The sequence below is a fragment of the Procambarus clarkii genome, chromosome 16 (assembly GCF_040958095.1).
Source record: "Procambarus clarkii isolate CNS0578487 chromosome 16, FALCON_Pclarkii_2.0, whole genome shotgun sequence".
In the NCBI taxonomy this organism is placed as follows: domain Eukaryota; kingdom Metazoa; phylum Arthropoda; class Malacostraca; order Decapoda; family Cambaridae; genus Procambarus; species Procambarus clarkii.
The window spans coordinates 24,434,166-24,460,136 of NC_091165.1; the positions used below are offsets into that span (position 1 = coordinate 24,434,166).

General features: G+C 39.5%; 2 protein-coding genes across 9 annotated transcripts in view; both read left to right on the forward strand.

The window, feature by feature from the left end:
- LOC138365187 (signal peptide peptidase-like 2B) overlaps positions 1-3,079 on the forward strand; it is a 36,199-nt gene extending 33,120 nt beyond the window's left edge. For all 6 annotated transcript variants that reach the window (XR_011228728.1, XM_069325310.1, XM_069325312.1 and 3 more), the window contains one exon: positions 1-3,079. This exon is cut by the window's left edge and continues 1,163 nt beyond it. The gene's annotated coding sequence lies outside the window, so the exon portion shown is untranslated.
- A 3,426-nt stretch (positions 3,080-6,505) lies between these two features.
- The window catches only part of LOC123760044 (collagen alpha-1(II) chain), a 37,487-nt gene continuing 18,021 nt past the window's right edge, over positions 6,506-25,971 (forward strand). For all 3 annotated transcript variants that reach the window (XM_045745440.2, XM_045745439.2, XM_045745441.2), the window contains exon 1: positions 6,506-6,851. In XM_045745440.2, coding sequence (XP_045601396.2) covers positions 6,521-6,851 — 331 coding nt within the window. In that variant the 5' untranslated portion in view covers positions 6,506-6,520. The remainder of the gene's footprint in view (positions 6,852-25,971) is intronic.

Genomic DNA, 25,971 nt, shown 5'->3' on the forward strand with positions numbered 1-25,971 from the left:
TTATAGAGCTGTCTCCAAATTCACGTATTGTTCTGCACTGCATCACATAGTGACGGAAGGTGTGCGAATAATTATGCTGACGCAGTTTGCATTTTGTCTTTTAGATATTTTTCATCAGCAGGTAATGCAAATTCCCAGATATATTTATAGCCGAGTCTAAGCCGGGCAATAGTAACATCTAGTAATCTGCTGATTTTATTGGATGATCCATAAATGTGTGGCTTTTTTTGCATGATAGTATGATGATAGATGGAATTACTAGTGTAGATTTCACGTTACTCTAGATCTACAAGATTTTGTTGAAGTTCTTTGTGTATTATTGTTCTCAAATGGCTTATTTGCAATCCAAGGTTATAATCAACTTCTTTGAAGGCAGATTCTTTGGCTAACTCATCATCTCTATAATGCATTCAGAGGCCAACATGAGGTGGAATGTCAAAGCAATGCTCATTTCTTAAAAACTTGAGGCACATCAGTCGTGTCTTCTTTAACTGAGAAGGTAAAATAAAGGACTCGTTCATTAAGACAGGACTTCTCTGTGTCTCAGGTAATTATGCTGTGATACAGTGAGTAATCTTGATTGTGGTTCATACATTTCTCATTTTACCTTGTAATTTACACTGCCATGTGCCACCTCCTTATAAGCCATGTATGACACAAAGTAACACAAAGATGAGAAGCAGACTTTATTTGTAGATAACTTTTTGCCTGAGAGAGATTTATAAAATCTAATATAGAGAACTAGTATTTATGAAGAGTAAAAGGTTGGCGAGGTGATGTCCGTGAGATGATAGACATGAAGAATTTATTGTACACTATTGACTTTTCCTTCAATTCTGTCAGTTGAATTTTCAATGAATTTCCTTCATTCTGTCCAATTTTGTATCATTTAATGGCAATAATGCCATTGAGTACATTAATAACAAGTTCAACAGTGATACACTTGTTAAGTTAATAAATTCACTGACATCGCATTGTCTTGCTTCTTTTTTCTTTTTGTGTCTGTTATATGTGATAAAGAGTCCCAACAGGTGAAATATCTATACAAATAAGTTTGCTCTCATCTTGGTGTTTAGCTTGAATCTACAGCATTGTCAGCACTTTGTGCTCTCTTCAACCACATATAGAACTTTGCATAATGATTTAATGGTTCTTAATGAATGACGGAAGATCAGTACAGTACAGTACTTACTATTCTCTGATGAGGTGGTGGTGTATTTCCACATTAAGCACAGAGGATTATTCACTCATACTTGTTAGGTTAATACATAAGCAAAATAGTGTCCTCCATGGAGTATGGAAAGAAAGAACATTGTTGTGTTTACTTATTTATAGAGTGTGGCTTCACAAAGTGTGTGTACCAGGAAAACATTTGCATACTGCCAGTTTTAAAATAACCATCTTTTATGTGCATTTGGTGACTGAATATTAATGCATAATAAAAAAGTACAGTACAGTGCTCTATTTAATTCTTTTAGATGAATTAGTGCCAGAGCAATGAATATTTTATGGATGCAGTAGTTTTAATTGACCTTCTTTGAAATAGTATTATCAGTGATATTAAAATGTATGCTCTCTCTTTTTATACAAATTATTTTCTTTATATGCATTATATTTAATTTTAAATATAATGCATACTTTATACTGCTTGACCAAAACAAATGAAAGCTATCGTTTTAAAAGTTTTTACAGAAACAAAATATACATAAAAAGCTCACACAAAATTACTAACATATGGAATTCATGTACTGTACTTAATTGCAAAAATATAAGTACTATTCCATAACACCCATTAAATGTTTTACTTCATTTTTCAAACATATGAATCTTTGAAACCAACTGAACTTGACAGTGTCTTGGATATTTTTGTATAAGGCTTTTATCTTCGCTGTGGTTTTCACACAAAAATTATTTGCAATCCAAGGTTAAACACAAGTTTGTTGTAGAACTAGTGACTTCTGTTGTCCATGTCAGTCTTATTGAACATTTCCATTGTGTTGAACATAATTAAGGCGTTGCTAGTTTGTGCTGAAATGTTAAAATAAAGTGGCATTGTAAACTATTGTTGTTTTCGTAACATGGTGGTGTACAGCACTCTTTTGTGTAATGTGGTGTACATCACCGTAGTTTTAGTAACACAGTGGTGGTGTACATCACTGTTATTTTTGTAATGTGGTGGTGTACATCACTGTTGTTTTTGTAATGTGGTGGTGTACATCACTGTTTTGAGTAATGTGGTAGTGTACATCACTTGTTTTGTAACATGGTGGTGGTGTACATGAATGTGTAACATAGTGGTGTACGTCACTTGTTTTTGTAACAAGGTGGTGGCGTACATCACTGTAGCTTGTAAAATAGTGGTGTTGCACATCACTGTTTTTTAATTATTGCTATGAAATACAAACACTGCAGTTTTTTTATGTATTGCTACATTATTCATCACTGTACAGTGGCAATATGAGAATTATGGCTTGGACTGTGTATACTGCTGTGTGTATGCAGTTGATCCTCAGAATATTACATTGCCAACAATTTAAATGGTCAGTAATTCCTGAAGGTTGTTGAGGGACTCACATTTCCTGTGTTTGGGCATTTAGTGATAATCCACCCTGAACTATGATTAATTTTATTCATTGGTTTTGTTATACTGTAATTTGTTATCTCTTGTGCCTGTCTCTTTGTGAATTTGAATTAGGGTGTGAAATGGTATCCACAGATGTTTTAGTGTATTTATAATGTTCTTTGGTGGTGGGACATACCATGTCAATGAAAGAGAATACTTATTGGAACAGTTTTGAGGTGTACGAGTCCAATTGGGGGATTTGAAATTATTTTTGACTACGATGTAATATTCCTTATTTCTTTGGTGCCAGAAACCATGAGACTATGCTGAATAAGGTTGGGGATTCAAATGAATTTTTTCACACATAAAGTAATTAAACTAGTTAGCAATCAAAGTTCCATGTAAATTTGTAAGATGTGAATTTTTTAAATTTTTGGCTCTGTTATTGCTTGAGAGTTATATTTGAAATATATGTTCACTGCTATACATCCAAGTGTAATAAATATTTTGATACAGTGTGCAATAATTTATAACCTTTATTAAATGGGTATTGCCAGTTGGGAAGTGGGATACTTCATAGTTTTGCATTGATTATATTTGTCATGTGGTTTCCACACAGTATCTCGAGAAAGCTACTTCACTTTGGTGATAGTCTCGGTTTCAAATAATTCCTTCAGACATAGCATTTAAGTGTCTTGGAGCAGACTGCACACATTACTGCATAAATTTTGTCTTGTATCCCTCTAATGAGTTTTGAAAACTAAAATACAAACATTCATACAACAGCTTAGGAGTTGGTAGTCTTTTTACGAGTGATTAGACTGCCAATTTGCTCATGAAGAACTTCTCAATATAAAGTGGATTGCCTTGAAAAATAAAAATATCATCTATACCTATATAAGCCCACTTAAATTTTTAATTATTTGCATTTTTCATATTTGCAATGTCCTTATGAGAGAACTATACTGTTTGAAAATCTACATGCAAAACATATATTATCTGTTTAAATTTTTTAATTCATTTTGGGAAGGGAAGGAAGGATCTGCCCTGCTAGGAAAATACTTTTGGTATGCTGCTGTGAATAGGTATACATGGAGCAGACTGGAATAGTTGCCAAGTGTGTATACATGGAGCAGACTGGTACAGTTGCCAAGTGTATATATAACAGTTGCCAGTTGCATATACATGTAGCAGACTGGTATAGTTGCCAAGTGTGTATACATGGAGCAGACTGCTATAGTTGCCAAGTGTGTATGCATGAAGCAGACTAGTACAGTTGCCAAGTGTGTATACATGGAGCACACTAGTACAGTTGCCAAGTGTGTATACATGGAGCAGACTGCTATAGTTGCCAAGTGTGTATGCATAGAGCAGACTGGTACAGATAGTGTTTATGTATAGATTCAATTAGTAAGGCATCAGGTGGTATACATTGAACAGACTAGTGCATGTACCAAATGTGTATACATGCAGCCGACTAGTATAGTTTAGCTTAGTTCATTTAATATACACCCCAACCCATCCTGTGGGCGGTAGTGGAAAGGGTTACAGGGGCACATAATGGGCTTGGGAACTGAACCCCAAAATTCAATGCACATTGTCACGTCAACATTGCTCAAGACATACCATAAGTAGTCTCTAAATTTAAGCAACTGACATATGTGAAGAGCCAGTGCCATAATTGATGTTTATCCTGCACACCACCCCTTAACCAGTGGGGTAATGGTGTAAAGGTTATAATCACCCAGTTACTACCAACAATTAGCAAACTGGGTATATTAGGCAAAAATTTCGGGTAGCATATCATTTTAAATTAAATCTTTACATATTTCTTGAATATTTGTTACAGAATTGTCTGAATTCACGTATCTTTTTGCACTCCATCACATAGTGTCAGAGGGAATGCGAATAATTTAGTTGACAGTTTATATTTGGTTAGGTCTACATCAGCAGGTAATGAAAATTCCCAGTGATACTGTATTTATGGTTGAGTTTAAGTCGAGCAGTAGTAATATCTAAGAATCTGCTGTTTTTATTGGATGATCCATTTATGTATGACTCTTCTTGCAGGATGCAACCTTACAACAGTTAGTTACCTAAGACCCAGGTACCTATTTACTGTCAGGTGAAAGGAAACGTGCCCAACCATTTCAATTGCCCGGGCCACATTGTCTCAATGAAAATAACTGTCAATCAACACTCAATCAAATAACAAATAACTAAATCAAATAATAAATAATCAAATAATTACAATAATAATCACTCAAATAACTGTCTCAATCAAAACAGAAACTTGCACTATAGGATAGCTGATTGTGGAACAGTCCTCCAAAAATGCAATAAAATACTATGAGATCGTTAACCGGTTTAAACGGAATTAAATTAATACATTACTGTATTGTAATCTATATAACATGTACTGTATAAATCTTCTCATAGTACTTTTATCCAAAATAAGAAAATCATGTTGGTTAACTTTTATCAGGCTTAGGAGGTCTCGTAAAAATGTATTAACTTTAACACTATTTACAGCACTTTAACTACTGTAGTGTTGATGCTATGTCCGGCCATCCTCCCAACACTCCTGCTCAGATCCTGCCACCTGGAGGTGCATATTGCGCACATTGCTTCTATATTTTTGTATAGTGGCTTCGTCTAAAGGATTTATTTGTAGTCGCAAGGTAAGGTAATTATCAATAGAATGCGCTAATACATTACTACTATATAGCACTTGGAAGGGAATAAGGATTTGGGATAGGATAAGATAGAAGAGTCGTAATTTATCTGGCAGCACTCCGTCCTCTCTACCTTGTGGTGGTCCGAGGATTATCGTCCCTGTGGTCCAGACTATTAAATGGGTGTTAGTGGCTTTGCAAGAATGTAGAACACCAATGCTATGTAGTCTCACAAACCCAATTACCGTCTTGTAACAATGAATTATTACAAGGTTGAACTACCGACTCTCCCCAAGATGCAACCACACAAACAAGCTGACTAACTATTGGGGACCTATTTACGGCTAGATGAACAGCTGCATTAGGTGATAGAAAATGCGCCCAACAATTTATTTCCACAAAAGTTAACTGATAACTCTGGAGACTTTTTGTTTTATTATTAACAAGCTTAGGTATACACAACAATGTGCTGCTACCCCCTTCTCTATGCAAGATTACACAGTGTAGATCAAAAACTAGCTATGAGTTCATCTAATATTCCCATCTCACAGGATGGTTAGTCATACATGGAATCAGGGGAGAACATACCTGCCTCAATACAAAAACAAATCAATTCGGACTAAAAATCAGGAGAGAACATAAAATGTATGGCTGATCTATTAGTCCCCCACTAGCAAAATCTGGGTACAGCACAAGAATATCTTCCAATATTCCTGAGTGTATGAAGTAATTACAGAGCTCAAAGTACCTCTTACCATTTGGTCTAAAGTCACTTATAACAGGGCAATCACAGATATAGTGTTGGAGAGTATGTCCTAAGACCTACGGGTTAAGGAGGATAACTCCTCCGCCTATAATGGTAGTGTGTGTGGAACTATCGTATTATCCTTACAAGGTCAGTTATCCTGTTCCAAATGTATGTTATTTCTTGTACATAATCCCATATTTTGATTCTCCGAAGACAAATATTTTAAATCTGAATAAATATAGTAATTACTATACATGGTCTCAATTTCAAAAGATTTCTGTCCTAGAAGTGGGTTCTGAGGCTGTTATGAATATTTTGAGCATACGATATTTAGTAATATAAGTCTCAGTGTTTGTAGTTGGTAGTTGTTAATGAAGTTATTGTTGTAGTGTATGTGGCAGTGGCAGGCGTAGTGATTGTGGGTCGAGCACAGATGATGGGTGTGGGCGTGGTACGGGGGCTTGGGGGGGTGTTAATGGTGGGTGGGTGGGCGTGTTGGGGTCTGGTTGGGGGGTCGACGTGGGCGTGGTGGTGATGACGGGTGTAGGGCGTGCAGGGCAGGGGCGCATCAGTGCGGTGGGGGCCCGGGCTCAGTACAGAGTAGTTGGCTGCCGCGGGCACACGGGTCCGACGGGACAGACGGCACACCCCCAGCAGCTGCCCCCGACGCCGCGCTGCCCAAGGGACGCCGCCGTCGCCGCCCCGCGCCCCACCATGTGGCGGCTCCAAGCGCCCGCCTGGCGGCCTCCACCGCTGCCCTCCCTACTCCTGCTGCTGCTCCTGCTCGCCTCTGTTACGCCATGGGCCGCAGCAGACCCTAAGCCCAAACCCCAAGAAGACTACTACGACGGATATGGCGGCGGTGGTGAGTACTCGTCACTACACACACATCCTGCCTCACCACTACACTAACTTTACCCACGATAATTTACAACTACACTGACCTCAACCATTACCTACACTGACCTCAACCATGAACGATCACCAATACACTAGCCGTACCCATGATTGGTCTCTACACTCATCAGCTATAATTGACCACAGATACACCGGACTTACCTATACACAAGACGATCAAATAGGTCATTACACTGATCTCATCAAATAGGTCATTACACTGATCTCATCAAATAGGTCATTACACTGATCTCATCAAATAGGTCATTACATTGATCTCATCAAATAGGTCATTACACTGATCTCATCAAATAGGTCATTACACTGATCTCATCAAATAGGTCATTACACTGATCTCATCAAATAGGCCATGACACTGATCTCATCAAATAGGTCATGACACTGATCTCATCAAATAGGTCATTACACTGATCTCATCAAATAGGTCACATCACATATAGTCATCATATATACACAGTGATAGTCATCACATCATATATAGTCAGTGATAGTCATCACATCATATATACATCAGTGATGTATATCAGGGTCAGTGATATACATCACTGACCCTCACTCGTGAGAAGCCACTAGACCTACCTCGCCCATGTTAGTTCATTATTACACTTGCTCCCAGGCAAAACTAGTTCACCATTACATTGCTTGCTCTTCATAGCAGATTGCAAGACGCACTGCTCAAAGGTCGTACTAGGTCACCAGGTATACGTCCAGATCATACTAGATCTCCAGGTATATTATTAGACCATACTAGGTCATCAGATACACTACCAGATCACAATACGTTACCAGGTATACAAACATGTCATGCTAGGTCACCAGGTATACTATTAGACAATACTAAGTCACCAGGTATGCTTCTATATCATAAAAGGTCACCAGGCACACTGCCAAGTCATACTAGGTCAGCAGGTATACTTCCAGGTCATACTAGTTCACCAGGTATAGTAGTAGTAGTAGACATCCACCAGTCTCAGGAGACTATGGATTTGCGCTCTGGTTGTCGGTCTGGAGTGGCCTCTCCACGGCGCAAAGCCAGGTATACTACAGCCAAATCATAGTATGGGCACCAGGGATACTTCCAGACCATACTAGGTCACCAGGTATACTTTTAGAGCATACTAGGTCACCAGATATACTTCTAGACCATGTTAGGTCACTATGCACACGTCCAGATCCAACCCATCCTCCTGAAAGGATAGTACTGAACTTAAAATAACTGTTTGGTCCCAAGTGCCAATATGTACTGATGGACCGCCTGTAAATCACTTTTTGTACTATTAATTGTATAGTCCGGAAAAAATAAAGCTAAAAACCAAATGTAAATATTCCTAGGCGTAATATAGCACATATATATGTACTATATTAGGCCTAGAATAGCGTGCATTAGTTCTAGAATTGTTAGGAGAGGTTAGGCTAGGTCTTATATTTATATTGCTGTATAAAAGTTTCTGGTTTGTCCAAATTCAATAATACAGCAGTCAACTGTCTGGTGATCCATCACTACTTATTGGTACTTTCCACCAAATAGTTACTATAAGTACTTTTATTTTAGGAGGATGGGCTGGCTAGATAATACTAGATCACCAAGTATACTTACAGGTCATACTCGGTCACCAAGTATACTTTTAGGTCATACTACTATAGGTCATAAAGTATACTTCCTGGTTTCACTAGGTCACAGGTATACTTCCAGATCATGCTAGGTCACCAGATATACTTTGAGTACAGTAGGTCACCATAGGCTATACCGCTCCCAGGTCAGCACCTCACTGCTCCCAGGGGATGCTAAGTTATCACTAAACTCTTCTATACACAGAGAAATCACATTAACGTGATATATCAATGAACAAATCCAACAGGAGCCTTGATGAGGGTTCGAACCTATGTTCGAACGTTCCCAGGCGGGCTCTAGTCAACTGCACCACGACATGGTAAAAGAACTCCAGGTTGCAATTCTTTTTACCATGTCGTGGCGCAGTCGACTAGAGCTTGCCTGGGAACACCCAGCGCATAGGTTTGAACCCTCATCAAGGCTCCTGTTGGATTTATTCACTAAACTCCTCCTTGTGTATATGATGCTACCACTTCACGGTTCTCAGTGTATAATAGGAGTCCATTATATTTTTTCCATGTACATCCATTACATATGGAATTTCTAATTCCTTACCAGATCATCGCCATACTGCTCTCAATCCATTCAAGGTCACAAGAACCAATTTAAAAACCATATGAGGTCACTATGTAAATAACATTTTTTTGGTCACACCGAATCACATTAAACACGGGTACCAATCACACACTGGTAGCCAGCAGCTGATTATGTACTGAATTTCAAAACTGAAAAAAACACTAAACAGCACATTAATAGATATAGCACAGATTCTAATTTCACACATTATTATGTAATAACTAAATTGATATACAGTCTTCTATATAAAACATTTAATTGATTTTATAATACAAGATTATAAAGCATTTTATACAGATTACGTTAAATATATCTAAAGAATACCCCATAAACACTTACTAAAACTACTAACATAAAAATTCCACCACTTTAATCTGTCATACTCTGCCAACATAATATACTATGGTAAACGCCATTATGCCTGCCTCTCGATTATTGACGATCTTGTTTCCATGTTATAATTCGCAATTTCAAATTGAAATCAACGTGGACTAGACTACGAGGTAAATAATTCACGTTGCTGGTTGAATTCTTGAGAACTAAGCTTTACATCCTAGAACACCAACTTAGGGAAGTTAGGCAAACACAAATGTTCAAGAACACGTCATTATTAATCACTTGACACATTTGTTATCAGAAAAAAATGGCAAAACGTTGACTAATGCAATTTAGAAAAAAAATTAAACAGCAAGCTGGAATTGTTTAGGAAGGTCGATAAATTATTGATAAATTATTATATAATACATAAGGACTAGATTCATCTGTGTCGCAGGCTAATATTTTTTTTATGTCGTCAATTTTCACGAGGTGTAATTTATGTAATTAATGCATCTGAAACTTATCTTACAACAGACGCTTTAAATTATTAAGGGAAAGTAAATCAAATACTACGGTTGACATACAAGGCAAAATTAAGCCTAACAGAATACCAACTTCAATCACACTTCGAATAAAACATATTCTAAAGTAAACCATGAATTAAAGTATCCCCAGTTAGTGTTTTTACTGAGATGTTAGCTGCATTTCTCTGAAGAGTAATGATTTCAATAGCTCCACAAAATAACAAATTAAAGTTAAGCACAGCTGGGAATAGTATTGCTTAACTTGACACCATGGTCGCCCTCTTTCAGGCAGCTGCCACCCACCAGTCACCACCCACCGCCCACAAGCACCCCCCCCCCCACCCTCCCTCCCACCACTTATCGTATTCATAAACATAGCCAACACTGTCTGGGTTTGCATACAGTTTCATCTCCTCTGACCCTTATGGGGCGAGTTGTATTAACCATTTATATAACTGAGGGGTCTTCTTTCCATGACTAGTGTTACAGCGATCTTTCCTCTTACAAAGAACGTCGCATTTCGATGGTATGCGTTACATAAGGCCAAAAATTGTCGTACTAGAAAATGGAAGGGGCTCGCGAAAGTGACGTACTGTCCCGTTTTCTGCTTTAGGCCCTCTGATAGGTTAGGAGAGGACACTTTAAATTGACCGTTTTCTTGACGTTGGGAAACCTTAGGATAACGGGCTGGTTGCAGAGGGTAAATTCTGTTCCATTTACATGATGTCTGTTGACGATAACAAAAATAGGAGTGCTCCTGTTAGCAGGCTCGAAACGTTACACAAATAAGCTCAACATTTAATCATTTATAGAACAATGACATCAAAATTACAACACGTATCCACAATTTATTTGTTTGCTGTTTGTTTATTGTAAAAAATTGACTTTAAGAACATCTTCAAAGCTGGAAGAATTGAATTTGGCACTACTTTAGGTATTTTGTCTTATTCCGCCGTAAAGGAACTCAGGCAGATTTGTTAATGTTTAGTAAGAACGGGTTTAGGTTTCATCCCTTTTATTTGTAACAGCACTATTTCCTGTTAATATATGTTATAAAATGAACAAACTAGAAAATAACTGCATAATTATCATCAGATAATATCGAACATATCTATAATAATAATAATAATACTAAGACTGGGATTTATATATATATATATATATATATATATATATATATATATATATATATATATATATATATATATATATATTAGTCTTATATAACCTTCACAGTTGTCGTGAAGCCTCAGTCTTATATAATCCAAATAGTTATTGTCGCCATTCTTATATAATCCGCACAGTTATTGTCGTCAGTCTTATATAATCCGCACAGTTATTGTCGTTAGTCTTATATAATCCACAGTTATTGTTGTCAGTCTTATATAATCCCCACAGATGTTGTGACGTCGCCAATTTAGTGGTCCTTAACGAGGCAAGTTGTTTCTAACATGCCTGTTCAATGACTACAAAAAATAGGGAGTTATACCACTAACGTGGAGAGTTGCTAACCTAGATCAAATTTAAATAAAAATAGGACATCCCGAGCCGTTAACTATAGCCGTTATCAATTGACATCAATTGAAGGAAAGATTATTGATTATTATAAGTTGATTGTATGCCTACCACTGTGTATGTATATCTACTTGATATTCGTACTTTGATGACATAACTAACCAAATTTAACTTAACCAATACCTAACTTAGCCTAGCCTAACGAAGCCTAGCTTAACCAAACCTCGCCTGTCCTTACTTCGCCTAATAAAGCGCATTTGCTTCGAAAAATAAAATAAAATGACGTTTGCCTAGTCGACCGAGCAGATGGCTCCATCTTGTCTCTCTCTGAACAGCATGTCAACGGTCGACCAATTCAGCGGATATACATTCACTGTGGTAGTTATAGACACTTGATAATCGTAAGGGTGATGGTATTAATACAAATGCATCACATGCTTATGCATTACTTTCAAATTGATGAGAACATTTAATAACCAGTATATATTTGAAAGGTTATTGAGTAGCAAATTATTTTCCTAATTCAACAAAAACGGGTTTTTAATGCAATTCGTAAAGCATTGCCTTTTTAATTTACTATTGTTCAGTTTAACTTATTAACTGTTGTTGTTGTTGATAAACTAAACTTTAATTGAGTTAGCATGTTTATCAAATAACAGGGAATTAGCATAATTAACATGATAAGAGGGATTTAGCATGTAACAGAATTAGCATGTTTAGAATATAACAGGGAGTTAGCATAGTTAGCAGATAACAAAGAGTTACCATGTCTAACTGATAACATAAAAGTTAGCACAGTAAACATTGAACAGGGAGTTATTACAAAAGGATATAAAAGGAAGTAGAGAGCAGCAAGCGTGATGAACCTTGTGAGTTATTAATCTAGAGCTACGACCGATAATGTTCATAATATAAGCGATTTTTTCATTGAATAGGAACAGTATAAATAAATTAAAAGACGATTTCAAATAGAGTGCAATATATAGCCAATAAGGTTCTCCGTGTTATATCCAGAATCTTTAGTTAGAGGAAGTTAATGTTACTCCCCAGCTTTATTGGGACTTAACTTTGAGTAAGCTGTTATATATATATATATATATATATATATATATATATATATATATATATATATATATATATATATACATATGTATATATATATATATATATATATATATATATATACATATGTATATATATATATATATATATATATATATATATATATATATATATATATATATATATATATATATATATATATATATATAATATGTATGTTTTAGATATATGTGTTTTGAAAATATCCAATCATTACAGGCCGGTAAAATTTGGTTCAATAATTTAGTTGCATTACTGATAAATGCCAAGTATTACTGTGAAAAAATGTTAAATAGAGGCAGTTAAGCAAGTCCCAGCTGTGTCTGGGTACAAGTGACAGGATGAACAACCCAGCGGGTTTTCTTCCTATTGGGGAGTGTTGTACATGCTGCTATGGCGGTGTGTCCACTCACAAAATGAGTGGCGCTGCCCAATAAACTCGCCCTTCGGGGCAAAATTAAAAAAAAAAATTAAAATTTAGAGGCGGCAGATGCACGATTATAAATATTTGGGTCTAAATAAAGTCTGCCTCGCATTTGTCTATATGCTCACTGCAATGTTTATTTTGTATTTTTTTGTTCGTATTGACTTACGTCATCTGCAGTTTTGTTCAGGCTTATTACATGGTAGAATATAAAGCTGCATTTATGTACCGTCTAGACAGAACTGAAAATCCGTAAATTGGAGGTCTTAACAAAATAAATTGATCCACTTATAAGCTCTTGAAGAAGGTGTTAAGCTCTTGAAGAAGGTGTTGGGTGTGTCTGGAGGCGATGTTACTGGAATGTTTGCTGAGAGGAGATGTGCAGCTTCGGCCTGACTTATCCCTACTCTTAGGACTGTAGTTAATATTTCACCTCGGACGCGTTAATTCATCACATAGTGGCTTAGGTCGCCTGAAGAGCGCCTCCTTTCTGTGTATGAAATTACTTCGTAGAACTCTAGTAGTCTTGATCAGTGAAACAAAAATATATAGAACTTCACTAAGTAATCCAGTGGTTGTCTAGTGCCCTGAGCGCAATACTTCACTGCGCCGATGCCCTCAGCAACTGAAATGTGCCCCCTTGGACGCATTAAAACTAACCACTCTTGAATTCTATCTAGAATTGTGAAGGGCACACGTGCAGTTCAGTGTGAATAGCTGCATCACTTCTCGTTTGAGCCAATACATCGTGGCTTCGTTGGTTTATGTGTCGCGTGCCGTCAACTAGCCGTGTTTGTCCCGGGAACAAGCTGAACTAGGCACCAACTGAAACCATGATTCGACCTCTACACCAATTCTAACTTGAAAAAAATATCACTTTTGAACACATGTCAACAGTTTTCAATAGATTTGATTATTATTGAATTTAATATAACAATTTATAAGATTTAATAAGATAAGTGGATAACATTTATATCAGTATAATTGTAATTGAATCGCGGAATTTTACTCTGATTACATGAGTATTTTAAATGGTGTGTGTGTGTGTGTGTGTGTGTGTGTGTGTGTGTGTGTGTGTGTGTGTGTGTGTGTGTGTGTGTGTGTGTGTGTGTGTGTGTGTGTGTGTGAGTGTGTCTGGGAGGTTGGGTGGGGTGGTGGTGCGTGCACAACGACGCCTTGTGCCTGACCTGGTAACTGCTCCCACACTCCTACAACCCCTCACCCCATTCCCCCTCCCCTCCCCTCATCATGTCTCCTCCTCTCCCCTTACTAAATCCTCACCCCTGGTCTCGCCTTTACCATCATCAAACGTACCCGAAGAACAGCGAGGACAAGCGACTCTATAAACATCTGAAGGGTAGAACAGATTCTGTGATATATACAGTGCTAGAAGTTATATTTGAGTATTAGAGCTTGGGGAGATGCTGCTCCGGGAGGAAAAGGGGGGGTGTTATGCCTCGCCCTTAGGGTGGGACACCACCCCCCAGGAGACAGAGCGCCGTCCTGATGTGACCTTTCGTGGGTTTAGGGCGTGTCGGGCAGCACGTGGTGTTTGGCATCGTTTAGTGTTGTGGTAGGAGGAGCATGCGACCTTCGCTACACCAAGCCTACACTCTCTCGTGTCTCGCCATCCTCTCTGTTTGGGTGCTGCTGGGGTTAGTCTCGTGGGATCTGTTAGCTTCACTCTACATGCGACATTTTACACATCACGAAAACATAAAAAAATAATGAGCTTGGCAACAAACGCTGAGACAAGGATTTGCCCAGTGCCCGATATTATGTAAGTGATGTTTGGCGATTGTGTAAGACAGAGACTTTAATACTCTCTCGGAAACTATCCAGTCTGATTGAACTTCGGAGGGTGTATATTTCACGGCACAATAATATATATTGCAATTATTTCTTTATTTTATATATATATACACTGAAACCTTTCTGCCACGCACCCACAAGATGGAAATGATAATAAACAATAATCTAACTACAACTCACTTATCGTATTACAGCCTCTTGGCGCATGTTAGTGCGATATAAGCTACGAGTGGACTGTTAATGTATATGTTAACAAAATATGTAACTGACTTATCAAGGCTGTAACTTTCTTAGCTGAGCGAACTTCAGGGTTCAGTTCTTGACCCATTATTTTGTATAAAAGACTTGATATATTAGATTTCGAAGTCACGTTTGAAGTATCATAATGTTATTCTTGCTAAAGTTAAGCTAGGGTGTAAACAGTTCGATAGATAACTAAGCAGAGGCTTCATGAGGATCAGAGTTCTACAAAGATATCATGCAGATGTTAAAGAACCAACCCAGAGTCTGGCACTGAGCTTCTAGATGTGATAGTCAGGAGGCGGCGATAACCTCCAGACAAGTGACAGTAGGCGGCGATAACCTCCAGGCAAGTGACAGTAGGCGGCGATAACCTCCAGACAAGTGACAGTAGGCGGCGATAACCTCCAGACAAGTGACAGTCAGTAGGCGGCGACAACCTCCTGCCCGCCTGGATGTAAGCAAACGACTTACGTCATTTGCTTCTCTTGCTCACTACCATCCTTGACGTAATAAACCTTGCGATCCCGTTATCTTTGTTCACTAGTTTATTTCGTTAACATAAATAAGCAATGCACACCGACTCCTTTACTGCCGTCTTGTCAGCGATGGTATCATGCGCCATGTTGGGACTCCTCCAGGCACTCACTGGTCGTGACACCCGCCGGCTTATAACCCCACACTTATCTTTGCTCTCACAGCTGACTGCATTTACCGAGAAGCATCTTCAAGTGTGTGTAGAGTATGCTGCTTGTGGCACTCTATGTCAGTATAGTTTTCATATAGTTAGCAACACTTGAGATTCAAATTTATGGTCGTTGACACGAAACTGTTGAGAGAGAAAGAGACAGACAGACAGACAGATTGGTATCATCATTTGAAGATGTCTAATTTTAGGTCCACTCTCACATCAAATTATATAGATAAATATAAAAAAAACCCAATGTGTTGATGCGTGCACCAGGGTCGGCAGAGACAGCCATTCGAGCCGAGTGTTGTAGATAGGATGACCTCAGCTCAAACCCCAGATTAAGTACACGATCGAGTTCCTTGTAAGCGATCCAATATTTTTTTTATTTTTTGAGGCTCGCATTTCACCTCTTTTGTCTGGTGTGTTTTGCACATGTATCGTCCACAATTTAGTAGTGTTTGTCTTGTTTGTGTCATGCCGCAAGTAGGCGGGGTAGAGGTGGTGCGTGGATGGTAGTGGTGCACCCACCACTTAAAGTCATCACCACTAGTAGAGACAGTCTCAAGCGCGCGCTTGTCTCCTGTCCTTCGATGTGCGGTTATTTGTCTTCTTTCTTATACGTTCTCACTTCCCTCTGATGAGATCTACACAGCCTTCCCGGCTTGGTGCCTTCTTTTGATAATTACTTACTGCCCTCTGATGAGTCTTATTCTCCTGACTGGCTCTTCCTGCTCATCACTTGGGCCGGTAATATGTATTCGTGTTCTTGCCACTTGTCTTCTATAAGGAACTGAAGCTTCTTCTTCTTTCTCTTTTCCTTACACGCTTCGCTCATTTACATTAATTTGACTTGTTTTCAATTTCCTTGTGCTGGTTCTCCAGTATACCTGGCTGTCTCCTGGTACTGGTTCTCCAGCGTACAGCGTTATTGACAGTGCCGACATCTTTTAGGAGCTGTCCTGTTAAACCACAGCTCTTCTTGATATGTGTGCTTATTTGTGGTTCCTAAAGAGCACAGGAGTCTCGTCTCTGTGGCAGGATGGCAGACGGATGAACATTTAGTTGTATAATGTCAATGCTAAGGTTTGCATTCCTGGCCGTTGTTATTGTGGTAACAACACAGATAGTCGCACGTGCGCAGTCCTTACATACTCTGTCGTGGCGTTTTTCTTCTCTCTTCTGTTATGTGAGTATTAAGAGCCTCCGCGGACTACGAGTTAGAATACTGCCGAATACTGCCAAGGTTGTTGTTGTTACTATGAGCTCTGTAACACGTCTGTTGTAATATAGTCTTCCGCGGTGGTCAAAGGTACTGAGCTACGATAAACGCGTTTTCTGTTCCCCATGGTCACGAGTTCGAACTTGTGGTCAGTTGGGCCAACTATGTATTCGATTCTGACGACGAAGACACCGGACGGGACTAATAAAAGCATGATTTCGATTTCGAAGTCTGCGGGAAGGCTTACGACAGTGGGAATTCGGCCTATGCCAAGAGAGAATAAGGTGTTCCCTGGGAGCGGGTGCGCTGCCCCGTCTGTCTGTTGGGTGTATTTGGTCCCCTGACCCGCCAGGCCGGCCCCACCCGACCACCACTTGACCAGGGACGTGACGGACAGTGTGTGGGGCCAATAAATGGACCACTAAGCTGTGACGGGTGTGACTTACAACCAGTGACACCCCACTCAACATACCATGTGCTCACTGCACTCCACACACGAGCCTTCACCTCGTTCCTCCCACCCCCACCCCCTACATACAAGCACACCCCCACCCCCACACACAAACCCCCTACCCCACACACAAGCACACCCCCTACCCCACACACAAGCACACCCCCACCCCTACACACAAGCACATCCCCACCCCCACAAACAACCACACCACCCCCCACCTCCCCACACACAAGCACACATGCTCCATGAGGGTTTCACGAAACATCGACTGCTATTGTGATGTTTTAGATTCTGATAAGGAATTGAGGTTCGAATAAAGCTTTCTAAATAAAACTTATTGGATGGAATTTGATTAAATGTAATAGGTAAAGGAGAGAGAGTTGTATCTATTTCCAAATGCCTCAAAGATAGATGGCACTAAGTTGAAACATTATAGAAAGGAACAGCAAATGTGAGATTTAGTGAATATTCTTAGAGAATATGGAAGAACAGTGACATGACAGAACCCTGTGGAACACCACACTTAATGGAGGAAAAAAGTATATTTCCACTCAATGCGCTCCACACCACTCTCTCCCTCCCCTCCCCTCACTCTCTCCCTTCCCTCCCCTCACTCTCTCCCTTCCCTCCCCTCACTCTCTCCCTTCCCTCCCCTCACTCTCTCCCTCCCCTCCCCTCATTGTCTCCCTGGCTCCCTCCCCCTTCCTTCACTATCTTCCCAGCCCATTCTCACTAGTTGTCACAACGGACAGAAAATGCTGTACTAAAATTCCCGAATCTCGCCTAACCGATGGCTCTTCGCACGGAAAACGTGGTTGTTTGTGAGCCGCTATGATTTATAGTCCATCATATTTTGTCCGCTGGGGATTGAAATTGAATTGAAATTGAAATAAGTTTATTGAGGTCAAATACACACAAAGGGATGAGGTAGCTCAAGCTATTCTCACCCCGTTCAGTACATCGTGTTAATACATACATAGACACACATCACAAACAATAAACATATTACCAAACATTCTGAAAGATAAACATATATATATTTCCTCGAGCTGGGGATTATGACGTCAAAATGCAATGTATTCCCTGCCACCCAGAACATACTAAGAAGGTTAGGTAAGGTCGGGGTTTTCTATGAAGCTTTTCAAGGTAAACTAAAATATTCACAATAAATTAGTATGTCACATATGCACGTATTTAATAAGTCAATATTGACTATAAGAAAGTGCGAGAACGGGTTGCACCCAGACTTCTCGGTGACCCGGGCGTCTTGCCTTGCTTCCCATAAACCATCCATCACCCCAAATACAATCCCATAGTCAGATTTGGATCAAAATAATGATATTAGTATTCACAACGTCTGGGAAGGGGCAGCCTACTTGTGTAGCGGGCGCTACAAATGAACTATATACATTAACGTACCCTTTTGGATTTCGTCATAAAATAAAATATACAAAAATGGGAAAATTCTAAATCTCGCCCGATTATGTATTTTCCACGCAAGAATAATCTATAACCATTATGTTGTGAAGGAACCTCCTTCTCTATAGTCATAAGTACATAGTCACACCCGGACTTATAGAATGATCCTAAACAATTACAGAAACAGAGCAGAAGCTAAAACTCTGTTACTAAATTGAAGAAATTTAAGTGGAACAGAAAATCATCCAAGAGGAAATAAAAATGTATTTTTTCTTATGCAAAATTAAATACATAACCAGTATTGCTCCTAAATTGTCATTTGCAAGCAATGGAATGTTTTGTAGTCGCCTTCTCTTTGAAGGTAGTCAATATATTCAAAATTTGAAATACGGTCTGCATACGGCATGCATAGACGCAGTCGAACTCCTTAATCATATACATGGGAAACACTGGGTATCTTCAGTATCTTCAGTAAGATACTGAAGTATCTTACTGAAGTGAAGGATATGGCAGGAATGCAGACGAAAGCAGTCGAGGAGTAGAGGTGATATAAGCACCATCGGAGGCTCCGTGAACAACAAATTATTAATAATGCCGGAACGAAAGTTAATGTTACTAAAATGGAATTAGAGAGGTTGGTGTAGGAAGTGGTGGAGGAGCAGGGTTGTGTAGGCTGGGTAGGCCTGCGGGCCCCTGCCCAGCAAGTTGTTACATAAATTCCGCGGGACTAGAAAAGCTTTCAAGACCAATCACAGATTAAAAAAATCTGTCTTATCACCTCTTTGTAAATTTCCCTTTCTCCTTTCCCTCTCCCACACTAGCTCTCACTTCCCCTCTCCCATAGTAGCTCTCAGTTCCCCCTCTTCCAAACCTCTTTCTCTTGTCCTCTCCCACATGCCCACGCCTCCCTCCCGCTGGAGTCAGCAAGGCAGGTGGCAGGTGGGAGGGGATGTGTGGGGGAGGTGGAGGTGGCGGATTAAGTGTCTCCCGTCTGCTTGCTGCACGTCTTATTTATTTCTTCCTTCTCTTCTTTCCACATTCCAGACCTCCAACACTTCCTCACCCCACCTCCAACACTTCCTCACCCCCCACCTCCAACACTTCCTCACCCCACCTCCAACACTCCTCACCCCGACCTCCAACACTTCCTCACCCCCACCTTGAAAATCCGTTGGGGAATCGTGTTGTGTACGATGTGACTTGTATCCCACCAGTAGACTATTTGTTGCACTTGTCTTATAAGGGTTCGCGGACTGTCATAGACCCTTATTTCCGTAGACTGTACTTCTTTGAAAGCGCTTCCCGCCGCTTCTTGTCGGCTGCAGTACTACACTTATTCCAAATTTAAGCCAACGCTGGTCACCTGTGTTGGGGGTTTTAAGGGATGTGGGCCATCTGGGCTTTCAAAATGTTGGTTGTAAATCTAGCTTGTGCATTGTAAGAAAAAACATCCCAATTTTCATTAGCGATGGAGAATTTACAAATCCTGTAAAGAATTTCCAAGTCTTCATTGTTCCTGAGCCAGATGGTGCGCATGCTGGGTTGACTGGCAGGCTCTCTGGTGGTGTGTGTGTGTGTGTGTGGGTCAACACACTAGCATGGGCCACGGAGCAAGAAGGATAACTGCCAAGTCTGTGGTCACACGGTCAATTGTTGCCCATTACAGATGTGTTCATTTTGTTATGATTCGTCAGGACTGGTATAAAAGAATGTATTATTATTATTATTATTGTATTTTGAACTGTAATAATAGTAGTAGTAGTGGTAGTGGAAATAATAGTAGTAGTTACAATAATTGTACTAGCACAAGTGTTTGTGGTAGTACGGTACAATGTTAGTAGCAATGGCAGTATATCTTCCTTGTGTCCCACATGCTGCTCTCCGTGGGACTCATGTTGTCTTGAAACATAACACTACACTCTCTTTGTATTATTCAAACACCGTCTATAGGATTATTTATGAACACTGGTACATCTTCTCCCTTTCTTCTGATCAGGTATATACCGAAAAGGCAGCTTTGTTCTTTCCAGTACCTGTTCCGTCAGTTCAGGTCCTTGTTATGTACATGCGATATTTGCAGATCTAAACCTTATTATGAACTATTGAGAAGGTTGCGAGTCTCGGCTATTGTCAGGGATTGCTGGAATATTTATAGGCCAAATCCCTCACTATCAAAGCCTAGGGGGTGACTAGAGGGCAGCTGAGAGAAGGGGTCAATGGGGAACCCATATAGGGAGCCCAGAGAGTAAACATACAGAGGCACTGTTTTGACAGCTGCCATCTTTCGCCTTTCTAAGCACCTCTCCCCCAGCCACCTCTCACAGTACCAACTTTTCTAAGCCCCTTACCGCTCTATCTCTCGTTCAGCTCATTCCACTTGTTTACAACTCGTACACTTCACTATGAACTCCTCTAGCTTCTCCGACAGAAATGTTAACATTAACAACTCTCATTATCAATAGTCGGAACTTTTAAATCGTACACAGAAAACCACGACTTCCTCTTAACTTGTGTACTAATATAAACAATGTAATATTTGAACTTCATGATGAGAGCCTCCCCACGAAGATAGTTACTGCGAGAGGAAGGTTGCTGGACGGAAAAAACGCAACAGGCAAATTATCAATAGGTCAGCATTTGAATTCATAATGTTTGCAATACATGTGAACCATCTTCAATGTTGGTATTTGCAAATGAGACCAATTATGAGACCAATTTATTAAGATGACTAAAATTGCTGGACAAATTTTTACTGGAGTTCGACCTTAACCAATGCGAGGATGAGTGCAAGAGACTGAAGGCTTGTGAAGCCATACCAGCTGAAAGACCAACAGCTCTCACAGTCAGAACAATAAATGGGGGGTCGAGGAAAAATCACCTGGGTTGAATATTACACAAAATCTGTCCCCTGGAGCACACTGTAACGCTAGAAGCACATGCAAGGCTGGCGAATGTAACAACGGCCTTCATGACTCAACAAGAAACCCTTCAAGATATTTTATATCACATAATATGTAAACACGGTATTAGAAGCTGCCGCGCCTGCACGGAGCCCACATCTCATTAGGCACAAATAAAAAAAAGAGATGAGATAGTCCAGAGCATTGCTACGAGTCTGGTTCTTGAGCAAGAGAAGCCAATCTACAAGGATAGGTTAAGATAACTAAACTTTACAACTTGATGAAAAGAAGACAGCACTTTATTTTGATCATTCCCTACAGTGTTCCAGGATGCTCAGATGAGACATAGCTCGGACGATGTGAGGCAATACATGGCAACTGAACACCCAAATGAGCCAGGGGATATACTTGAAGGAAAATTCTTTAAGATTAGTGTGCAACAGGCAAAGTTGGAGGCAAATTCCATGCAAGAATTAAAATAAAAATATTGTAACGCCCCAATGATGAATCATCCAATTTACGAAATAAGGCTCATTCCCAACAATCATATATATCGGTAAGAACATATAGGTAAGTACACACAAATAGGTTACCACACAAGGAGTGACGAGATGGTCCTCTTGTCACGGCTGGGAGGGAGAGTGTGTCAACGACCCTACCAGACATTGATGACTCTCACAGTGGCACCTCCCCTCTTCAGTCACAGTGGCACCTCCCCTCTTCAGTCACAGTGGCACCTCCCCTCTTCAGTCACAGTGGCACCTCCCCTCTTCAGTCACAGACTCTGATGAGCCTGTCGGTCGCCCAGACGGAATCACGGTGAACCCCGGGAAGAATGGTACAGTTGGTGTGGGACTACACTTGCGTTTCAACTTTAGCCAACACCTATGTTGACTTCAGTGCCACACAAGCAGGAGGTGCTGCCAATCACCGGGAAGCAGCCAAGTCACGTAAATACAGAGACCTTGAGCACCACTACAATTTTGTCCCCATTGCCTCAGAGACACTTGGTTCCTGGGGTAAAAGTGCTGCTAATTTTTTGAAGGAGTTGGGGTCCAAGCTAATTGAAACAACTAGAGACCCTAGAGCTGCCAGTTTTCTCTTTCAGCGCCTTAGTGTGGCGATCCAGAGAGGAAATGCTCACTGCATCCATTGTTCCTGCCCGCCATCTGAGGAGCTGGAGGAGCTCTACAGCTTGTGACAAGTAGCCTTGTACCCTGCATGTAACCAATGTTTTAACTCTTTTTGTGTAAGGAAATTTTCAAATAAAGTTAGATATATATACACACATACCAAAAGAATAGGGGTGGTAGGAGAAGAAAATATCAGTGTTCAGTGAGGATCCACAAGGTCTTCCCTTGTGGATCCCTTATATATATATATATATATATATATATATATATATATATATATATTGGTAGCAGTCTTTCTTGTAAACATATGTTGCTGAATATGACCGAAAGGGTAAGAATAATAATTCTAATACGAATCTCAATATTTCTTACGTTTTTCTTCACTATCGAGGGTAATTGAAAAATTAACTCCAAAATTCATTCTTTATATTTGGTCTGACGCCTGAACGTGTTTCGTAATGCTTCTTACATTTGCAAAGACTAGTTTACACAACATGCATCATACTTATACTCGTTTTGGGTGAGGTGATATGGCACAAAAGTTTTGGGTGAGGTGACAGAACTATGCTAGAACACGAATCAATGGGTATAAATTGGGTATGAAAACATAAGAATGGGAGTAACTGCGGAAGGCCTATTGGTCCATACTATCTCTTGCTGCTTCTCTGTTGGTTCGGGGTCTTGAAGTGGGTATAATATAGTTGTGCATTAATTGGCTGTTGATTGCTGGTGTTGACTTTTTGATGTGTAGTGGTTCGCTGATGTCGAGTCTCCTACTATCGCTGTATTTATCGATGATTTCTGTGTTACTTGTTAAGATTTCTCTGGTGATGGTTTGGTTGTGAGAAGAGATTATATGTTCCTTGATGGAGCCCTCCTCCATCAGGGCTCCAACAGGGCTAATCCTGCGTGGTCTGACACTGTCATATATATATATATATATATATATATATATATATATATATATATATATATATATATATATATATATATATATATATATATATATATATATATATAATATACTGTGTGTGTGTGTGTAAATCACGAAAATTAACACGTGATTAAGAATGTGACAATGTCAGACTACGAGACTACAAAATAAGAATTGAAACAGGAAGAATTGAATTTCCTTAAATACTTTCGTATTTAATAATACATCTTCAGAAGGATGTATATAGGTACGACATATATATATATATATGTCGTACCTAGTAGCCAGAACGTCGTACTCGGCGTACTGTGCAAGGCCCGATTTGCCTAATAAGGCAAGTTTTCCTGAATTAATATATTTTATCTAATTTTTTTTCTTATGAAATGATAAAGCTACCCATTTCATTATGTATGAGGTCACTTTTTTTATTGGAGTTAAAATTAACGTAGATATATGACCGAACCTAACGAACCCTACCTAACCTATCTCTATAGGTTAGGTTGTTAGGTAGCCAAAAAAGTTAGGTTAGGTTAGGTAGGTTAGGTAGTCGAAAAGCAATTAATTCATGAAAACTTGGCTTATTAGGCAAATCGGGCCTTGCATAGTAGGCTGAGAAGTGCGTTCTGGCTACTAGGTACGACATATATATATATATATATATATATATATATATATATATATATATATATATATATATATATATATATATATATATTATATATATATATATATATATATATATATATATATATATATATATATATATATATATATATATATATATATATATATACACCTCCCCATTGGAGGGGAGGTGCCCTAATGAGTCATTAGCCTAAATAATGTTTTATTGCAATTATAATGTTTCCCCGCGCGTTGTTATTTATAATTCATCAAGGTTCTACTGTAGACGTGTTCACGCGAGTGGCAGAAACATTCCGGAGTGTATCTAAGCAGCAGCTTTGTCAAGCACTGGGATAACACTCTCCGGGTGCCGCGTGGGCGGGGAAGAAGTGTGGGTGGCAGTGGCTGGGCATGTCATCAGCCGCCCACACCCACCCCGGGCGCGGCGGCCAGGAAGTGCTGCCATCTGTTGAGCTGATTGGCAGCTGCTGGCGGCGCTGCACATGTATCACGTGCAGATCTTTGGAGTGTCTCTTCTTACTATCTTGTATTCTTGCGGTTGGAACTATAATTTAATTTAGCAACCAATTAATACATGTTATTACTCAGTTTTTGCTTATATGATTATCATTAATTTTAGAAACCAGATTCAGTCCTTAGTATTTAAATAGAGATTACACTATGTTTACTAACTAATTAACTTGTTCGTGTCACATAAACCTCCACTTTCATGCGCTCCACTGTAGCAACCGCCGGCTTGCAGGGTGCTCCGCTAGGTGCTCCCACTAAACATTCCGTGAACCAGCGTGTTGACCTGGTATACTTTCACTGCTATTCCTGGACCATGCAAAGTCACAAATCATTTAAAATATTTCATTGTAATATGTTAACTAGACTAGCATCGTGCTGGGCCTGGTTACAGACGTGTAAGCAACCGGTTGATACTAAACATTACAAGACCGTGGGAGAATGGGTCAGGTGTTTTACATATATATTTTTTATTAACAAGTTTATTTACACAACAGTGCTACTACTGTAAGCTATACGAGGGATTGCAACATCTATACTGGGTTATCGAGCGCTTTCGTCTTAATACATTTTCGCTTGACAAATTATAAATAATCTTATTTGTGACAACACATTTGGTGGCTGGATGGTCAGACCCAGATAGTGATACTAATTAACACGCAATCATTCAATGATTGTTATGGCTGGTTGCTTCCTTGGCTATTCAATGATTGTTATGGCTGGTTGCTTCCTTGGCTAATATAACCGGTCATGCTGCGCCTCGGTGCTCAACATGACGAGTCTGGTTCCTGGCACATGTGCATCAGTGGGTGTGTACAAGTAACCATGTTTCATCACGACATACATGTCTGGCGGTCGTAATGTAAAATAAGTAGATATTTTAGCCTTGTGTTTTGTTTCTGTAGGGCATTGCTTACCGGCATTAACTAGATGTCGTGTTGGGTAATTGTTTTGGTCTTTTGCAAGTATCATGAGAGCTAGGACCATTGGTACAGTTCATCATTGGGAAGAGACTGTAGACTGTATGTACCCGAAGGCTGCCT